We start from the raw sequence: 8,306 nt of genomic DNA, 5'->3' as shown, positions 1-8,306 counted from the left end.
AACTTCTATGCTCGCTTCGACGCAAGTAACACTGAAACATGCATGAGAGCATCAGCTGTTCCGGACGACGTGTCATCCGAGCATACGCTGACCAACTGGAAAGTGTCTTCACTGACATTTTCAACCTCTCCATGTCTGAGTCTGTAATACCAACATGTTTCAAGCAGACCACCATAGTCCCTGTGCCCAAGAACACTAACGTAACCTGCCAAAATGACTACCGACCCATAACGTCTGTAGCCATGATATGCTTTGAAAGGCTGGTCATGGCTCACATCAACACCATTATCCCAGAAACCCTATACCCACTCCAATTTGCATACCACACCAACAGATCCACAGATGATGCAATCTCTATTGCACTCCACACTGCCCTTTCCCACCTGGACAAAAGGAACACCTACGTGAGAATGCTATTCAATGACTACAGCTCAGTGTTCAACAACATAGTGCCCTCAAAGCTCATCACTAAGCTAAGGACCCTGGGACTAAACACCTCCCTCTGCAACTGGATCCTGGACTTCCTGATGGGCCGCCCCCCCAGGTGGTAACAACACATCCACCACGCTGATCCTCAACACGGGGGTCCATCAGGGGTGTTTTCTTAGTCCCCCCTTGTACTCCCTGTTCACTCATGACTGCATGGCCAGGCACGACTCCAACACCATCATTAAGTTTGCTGATGACACAACAGTGGAAAGCCTGATCCCAGACAATGATGAGACAGCCTATAGGGAGGAGGTCAGAGACCTGGCCGTGTGGTGCAAGGACAACAAACACAGCCCCATTCTCATTGACGGGGATGTAGTGGAGCAGGTTGAGAGCTTCAAGTTCCTTGGCGTCCACATCACCAACAAATTAACATGGTCCAAGCACACCAAAACAGTCAGGAAGAGGGCAGAACAAAACCTATTCCCCCTCAGGAGAATGAAAAGATTTGGCATGGGTCCTCAGATCCTCAAAAGGTTCTACAGCTGCACCATCGAGAGCATGGTTGCATAACTGCCTGGTATGGCAACTGCTCGGCCCCCGACTGCAAGGCACTATAGAGGGTAGTGCGTACGGCCCACTACATCACTGGTTCCAAGCTTCCTGCCATCCAGGACCTCTATCCCAGTCGGTACCCAAATTGGAGTGGGTATAGGGTTTCTGGGATAATGGTGTTGATTTGAGCCATAACCAGCCTTTAAAAGCACTTAATGGCTACAGACATGAGTGCTACGGGTCGGTAGTCATTTCGGCAGGTTACCTTAGTGTTACTGGGCACAGGCACTATGGTGGTCTCCTTTAAACATGTTGGTATTGCAGACTCGGACAGGGGAGGTTGAAAATGTCAATGAAGGTACTTTTCAGTTGGTCAGCGCATGCTCGCAGTACACATCCTGGTAATCCGTCTGGCTTTGCGGCCTTGTCAAAGTTGACCTGTTTAAAGGTCTTACTCACATTGTCTGTGGAGAGCGTGATCACACACTCTTCTGGAACAGCTGGTGCTCTCATGCGTGTTTCAGTGTTATTTGCCTCGAAGCGAGCATGGAAGTAGTTTAGCCCGTCTGGTAGGCTCGTGTCATTGGGCAACTCTCGGCTGTGCTTCCCTTAGTTGTCTGTAGTGGTTTGCAAGCCCTGCCACCTCTGACGAGCGTCGATACGATTTGATCTTTGTCCTGTATTGATGCTTTGCCTGTTTGATGGTTCGTAGGAGGGCATAGTGGGATTTCTTATAAGCTTCCGGGTTAGAGTCCCGCTCCTTGAAAGCGGCAGCTCTACCCTTTAGCTCAGTGCGAATGTTGCCTGTTGTCCATGGCTTCTGGTTGGGGTATGTACGTATGGTCACTGTGGGGATAATGTCATCGATGCACTTAATGATGAAGTCAATGACTGATGTGGTGCACTCCTCAATGCTATTGGAAGAATCCCGGAACATATTCCAGTCTGTGCTAGCAAAACAGTCCTGTAGCTTAGCATCTGCTTCATCTGACCACTTTTGTATTGATCTAGTCACTGCTGCTTCCTCCTTTAATTTTAGCTTGTAAGCATGAATCAGGAGGATAGAATTATGGTCAGATTTGCCAAATGGGGGGCCAGGGAGACCTTTGTATGCGTCTCTGTGTGTGGAGTAAAGGTGGTCCAGAGTTGTTTTCCTCTGGTTGCACATTTAACATGCTGATAGAAATTTGGGAAAACTGATTTAAATTTCCCTGCATTAAAGTCCCCGGCCACTAGGAATGCCGCATCTGGTTGAGCGTTTTCTTGTTTGCTTATGCTGGAATAGAGCTCATTCAATGCTGTCTGTGTGCCAGCCTCTGACAGTGGTGGTATGTAAACAGCTACGAAAAATACAGATGAAAACTTTCTAGGCAGATAGTGTGGTCTACAGCTTATCATTAGATACTCTACTTCAGGCGAGCAATAGCTCGAGACTTCCTTAGATATCGTGCCCCAGCTGTTATTTACAAAAATACATAGTCCGCCGCCCCTTGTCTTACCAGACGGCGCTGTTCTATCATGCCGGTGAGGCGTATAACCAGTCAGCTATATGTTGATAGTGTCGTCGTTCAGCCACTACATAAGATATTACAGTTTTGAATGTCTCGTTGGTAGTTTAATCTTCCGCATAGGTCATCTATTTTATTGTCTATAAATTGCACGTTTGCCAGCAGAATGGAGGAATTAGGGGTACTGTTCGCTCATTAGCTAGCATTTTTTCATTAGAGTCTCTGGTATTATGCTGGTGTACATCTCTAGCAAATGAAGTATAGTTGGATAGGTACCTAGTGGCTGAGTTATGTGGATTCTGTTTGGGACTGATGATGAACCATGATGTGGAGGCATAATAAAAGTGACACTGAACTAGCGCACTAGCCAGAGTCTTTAGGGTATCTATAAATAAGTTTCCATCCAATTGGCGACAGATTTCCATGTGAATATTCTAAAATCTGTATAAAAACAATATGTACATTTTCCTATCGGATTTGTGTTTCCATCAATGACGACAGACAGCGCATCTCATTATCAAAAGTAAAAGTTGAATGTTGTGGTTACTTGAAAACAATGCAATTATTCATTGTGGTGTTGTAGGTTAGTCTATGTAGGATAATTTTGTATTGTCCCTAAACAAGATCCATAGGGGAGCTTTTTGAGCTGCGTGTCTAATGTCTCACTGTTCTCTCATGAGCATTGATGCACCTGGTCTCTCCGCTGCCTATCAGCTATTCCTATTTGTTCTTGTGGATTCATATTGAAAATTGATGCAGCTTTGAATGGTTTTATGTGTGGTATGATTGCTACCTATTGCAGATCTGTACAACCGGACCACCTATCACTATGAATGGTGGATAGAGAGTAAGACCTGGTGAGCTTCCCCCTTGTCTTAAAGTGTAAGTCACTTTGGGTTTAATAACCTGTACAACTCTTCACTAAACACCCGTCGTCTGAAATAGCAGGGCCCTCTGCTATTCGCAGCTGAATTTCCCCAACTCTTGTTTGGTTCCCCTGCATATCACATATGGTCTAAGAACAACTTATATGAATTTGTTATTTTCCAAGATTAAAATCAGTCTCTTGAATAAAAATATCTGGCTAGCTATAATTACATTTCCCCTTCAACTGTGGCTGCTGTGTCAACAACCTTGGGCTTTTCTGTTCCTATTGTCATACAATGGATGTTTTTCCACTCACTACCTCTGCAAACCCATTCAAACGTGAGGCCTTCAATTAAATGTTGAAATCACCAATCTGTCTAGTCTACTACCTATGGACATTCTTTAGAGGTACAGTGACTATGTTCAGTTATTTGGAGCACATAGGAACATTTCAAACAATGTCGTTGTAGCCATTATATTCATATACCATCATTTCAAAACATTATGAATAGAGCAGATATTGGTTTGGGTAACTCAATTATAATACATAAATTATTCTATGGGCCTATGTCCATCATTCTCAATGTGGCAACTACTCTGAACGCTTCGGGTAAGTGGTGGGTTGTGTTTGTGGTCATATGGCGCCATCTGTCAGTAAAATGTTAACATTACACGTTTTTTTATTTAACCTTTATTTAAACTAGGCAAGTCAGTTAAAGAACAAATTCTTATTTACAATGACGGACTACCCAGACGACGCTGGGACAATTGTGCGCCACCCTATGGGACTCCCAATCACGGCCGGATGTGACACAGCCTGGATTCGAACCAGGGACTGCAGTGACACCCCTTACACTAAGATGCAGGGCCTATCCTATTCTCTACTAATAACCAGGTATACAGAATTATCTTTCAGATGTTTTTTTTATAAAAAAGAAAGCAACAGCTACAGTGAACAAACAAAACTGAATTATTCGAAAGATTTCACATTGCCATTCATTATACAGGTACTGAGTACTACTGTAGAGTTACATGAAGCATGAGGATTCCTGACTTTCTGGTTACTAAGTCCATCTCAGCAATGACCATTTAAACCAAGGATTGCTAGCAGTCAAAGCCTTGCTTCCTCCTCGATTCCTTACCTCTCTCAAAGTGCATGGAAGTAGATGATCCAAGGTCTCTCCTCTAATGAACTTTGAGAGGAATTTAGGAAAAAATATGCAAGGATTTCACTGTTAGCAACATTTAAACAGCCTTTTTTCCTGTGGCAGCATCAATGCAAAGGCATACAATTGAATGGTTCCCAAATGTCCACTTTTATTAAAAGTCATAAAAGATGACACAACAAACACAAACGATGGAACAGTTTAGTAGCTCTTGGTGGTCTCGTATGATTCAGGGAAGGGGACCGACATGTGGCCAGAGCCCATGACCAGGGGCAGGATCCCAGCGTTGGGCACCACGTTCCAGGACAGAGTCAGGGTGATGTTTTTGTTCGCCCTGGTGGAGAGATCATCACACAAAGGCCTTAAACATTGTAGAACATTCCTACAGTATTTCCATTCAAAAGACTGGAGAGGAGCAGGAGAGGTGCCAAAAGCGGTCCTATACTGCCCTCTGCTGCATACGAAGGGTGTAACTATTCAACATAATGTAGGACTAAAGGGAAATCAGATAGCTTACAGCAGGTTTAAAAGGTGTAGCAAAATGATTATGTCAATGTGCCTTTTATACCTGCTGTAAACTCTATGTGACAAACTATTTGATTTGATTAAATAAAATGGCATCAAGACCGATTTCACACCAATGCTATATCAAAAACACGATTTGTTATCGTTAGGTTACTGGCAGCAGAATAAAAGTGAGAGGGTGAAAAGAGGGCGCTTACCGAAGACCGTTTCCATCATCGAAGAAGAAGTACTTGGACTTCATGTCTCTGAGGTTGAGCTTGGTGCTCTCTCCTCTGAGCACGATCTTATCCCACAGAACCACCTGGTTCAGGGCCTGGAAGAAAGCACAACACGTCGCAGTTAAATATCACTAGTTGGCAGCCATGCATGTCACCTTCCTAGGTGGCCCAATCCCAGATCTGTATCAAAACTCCAGTAAAAAGTCCAGTAAGTGTGCATAGAGCTGGTGCAAGAGTCAATACAAATAGTCCAGCAGTCTTAGCTGCTGCCGTCCAGCTTGCCGTGCGGTAGCAGAGAGAACAGTCCATGACTAGGGTGGCTGGAGTCTTTTTTTCCTCCACTGACACCTCCTGGTATAAAGGTCCTTGATGGCAGGGAGCATGGCCCCAGTGATGTACTGGGCCAGACGCGCTACCCTCTGTAGCGCCTTACGGTGGGGTTGTCAAGCAATTGCCATACCAGGCGGTGATGCAGCCAGTCGAGATACTCTCAATGGTGCAGCTGTAGAACTTTTGGAGGATCTGAGGAACCATGCCAAATCTTTTCAGCCTCCTGAGGGGGGAGAGGCGTTGTTGTGCTCTCTTCACGACTGTGTATCAAATTCCTATAGTCATAGTTTAAATAGGATTATACAGCACAGACAGACCTGAGACCAACCCAGGTTACTTCTTAGGATACACCATTTATAAAAAGTCACCCATCAAACCATATTGCCTTCTTGGCTCCCACCAATTAAATGTGTGTGATCTGTAGAAGAACCAATGTGTCAACAGCGTGTGGCAACCAGCCTACCCATGCCAAGAGGAGGAACGTGTGATAATGACCCTACACCATAAAGGAAAGAGGCCAGTTCTTACATTGCTCCTGGTGGTGTAGAAGTATGACTATTCTGCTTCAATTCTATATATAGGGTCATGAACCTATAGAAGGTCATCCCTTCAGATTGGCTTTCATTAAGTATAATTTGTGTGATCTGTTGTTGTGGCAAGTACCAAAGCAAGCCAAGAAGAACGTAAGATAATGATAATTGATAGATCAACAGGAAAGAGAACAGGTCTGGGTTCTATTCATCACGCCGATTTTGCAACAGAAACCGTTTAGTCGAAACGGAAAACATATCGCAACGAAAATTAGAGTTCGAAGAGTGCCTTGGTCCTTCTTTCTATGAGATCAGTTCAGGTAGGTACCTCCCCGCTTGGTTCTTAAATGGTCAACCGTTCCCGTTGCAAGACGTAATGTATACACCCGTTGTAAGACACTTACGTTGCTCTTGGTGGCGTACTCGGCAGACAAGTAGAGGAAGAGCTGCTTGACGTTCCAGTCAAATATGGGCTTTATGTCAGCAGAGAGGTCAAAGGTGATGAACCCCAGGTCACTTCTCTCCCTGGGTCCTGTGAAGTCATCCACGTTTTTCCTGTCAAATGGTAAAGGCCGACTTAGTTGTGTGCAGTGCATTGCATCCTAGAATTATGGCAAGACATTTCTTTCACCACGTGGAACAATAAGCTGTAAAAAAAACAACAGTTTTTTGTCTTGGCTACACCATAGATATTAGTAGGCTACATTTACTTTATGGTTTCTGGCTGTACATTTAGGCAATGTTCTCTAGCTACACTTTGCACTGTATGGCTTGGTACAGCAACTTGAATGGCATACCACAGTTCAGTGGGCCCCCCGCAAGGGGGGACAACAGCCAACTACCTACAATTCTACACATTTTGCCATGTGGTAAAAGGAAATGTGCATATTTACATATGCCATGAGCCTGAGAGACAATGTTGCTGTTTAAAAGTAATTTCCTGCAAATCTACACGTAGCCACAGGGCAGAGAAAAAAATTGCAGTTTTATAGCTGATCTCATGGTATTCTATACATTTTGCCATGATACTGGGAGAACATGTTGCAGTTTTGCAGCTAATTTCCTGAAATTCAAAAAAAACAATTGTGCCATGGCTCATGATCTGTTCATATGCTAATGGAGGAATGGGGGGGGGGGGGGGGGGGGGTTGTAACTAGGCAAGTCAGTTAATAACAAGTTCTTATTTACAGTAAGGTCGGAAACATTTGATCTGCTGGCAGCTAGGTTACAGTTTGACAAAATATATACCGCGCTGACGTGCTGTTCAACTATTGGGTACAATGTTGCAAGCAGCAGCAGCTGGCATCCGGTCTGGCTGGCAGGCTACATTGTTGCCAAAGACAAAAACAACGGTTGTTCATTGCTCAGGCAGTTTAATACACTGTTGTCTGTTAGATTGATTGGCGTCAAAATTGCCATATGGATTCAATGATCACCTCGAGCTAGCATTAGTTAGCACCATTGCAAACACGCATACACCGAGCTAGCTATGTAGCCAATTGAGACCAATAGCTGTTTATACGAATACAAATGTGATAGATCACGGAGTGAAATATATCTAAACCAAAACAAAGCATGTTCACTGTAGTTTAATAATAATAACTAGTCATCACTCACAGCATTACTCTCGAGACGTGGATATCCACCGGTACCCTGCGGTCTTTGAACGCCGTCGTGATAAAACAGCCAAACGTCAAAGCTGCCATCACGCTGAGCGAGAAGGCGAAGAGGGAATTTGCCCTCGACAACACTGTATTCATTTTGAAATACAATGATATTACAGTTTCCTACACAGCGATGCGGAACACTTTTACCCGCAACAGCAGGAAGTGTAGTTTGACACAACGAAATTCGAAACAGGGTGGTTCATCCGTAAACGATGGAACATTAAAGAAAAACATTGCCACCATGTGTTATGGAGGCGAACTACAGCTCACACGACCAGTAATGGCTAAGGAATTTCGTGACAGTAGACAATTGACTGGATAATATAATTTTGAAGTAAAAGTACATGAGTCAAGATAATGTTAAACCTCAAGAGAAGAAATGCTCAACACATATTTTTGAACCTTTCTGAAGCATCACAACAAAATGGAACAAACCACAGTTCAACTAAGATTAAGGCCCGGGTTAGTTTTTTGTAATCATAGGTCACAGTCAGAAAGCCCCTGGCTATAG

The 8,306-nt window shown here is 43.9% G+C and overlaps 1 protein-coding gene across 1 annotated transcript; it reads right to left on the bottom strand.

The window, feature by feature from the left end:
* Positions 1-4,272: 4,272 nt before the first annotated feature.
* spcs3 (signal peptidase complex subunit 3 homolog (S. cerevisiae)) lies at positions 4,273-7,901 on the bottom strand. Its single transcript, NM_001160538.2, is given in 4 exon segments — positions 4,273-4,859; positions 5,248-5,363; positions 6,533-6,683; positions 7,746-7,901. Coding segments are annotated over 4 exon segments (543 nt in total). The 5' UTR covers positions 7,889-7,901; the 3' UTR covers positions 4,273-4,726.
* Positions 7,902-8,306: the final 405 nt, after the last annotated feature.

This window comes from Oncorhynchus mykiss, chromosome 19 (assembly GCF_013265735.2).
Source record: "Oncorhynchus mykiss isolate Arlee chromosome 19, USDA_OmykA_1.1, whole genome shotgun sequence".
In the NCBI taxonomy this organism is placed as follows: Eukaryota; Metazoa; Chordata; class Actinopteri; order Salmoniformes; family Salmonidae; genus Oncorhynchus; species Oncorhynchus mykiss.
The sequence above is the reverse complement of the archived record's forward strand: the minus strand, read 5'-3'. Positions and strand labels throughout refer to the sequence as shown.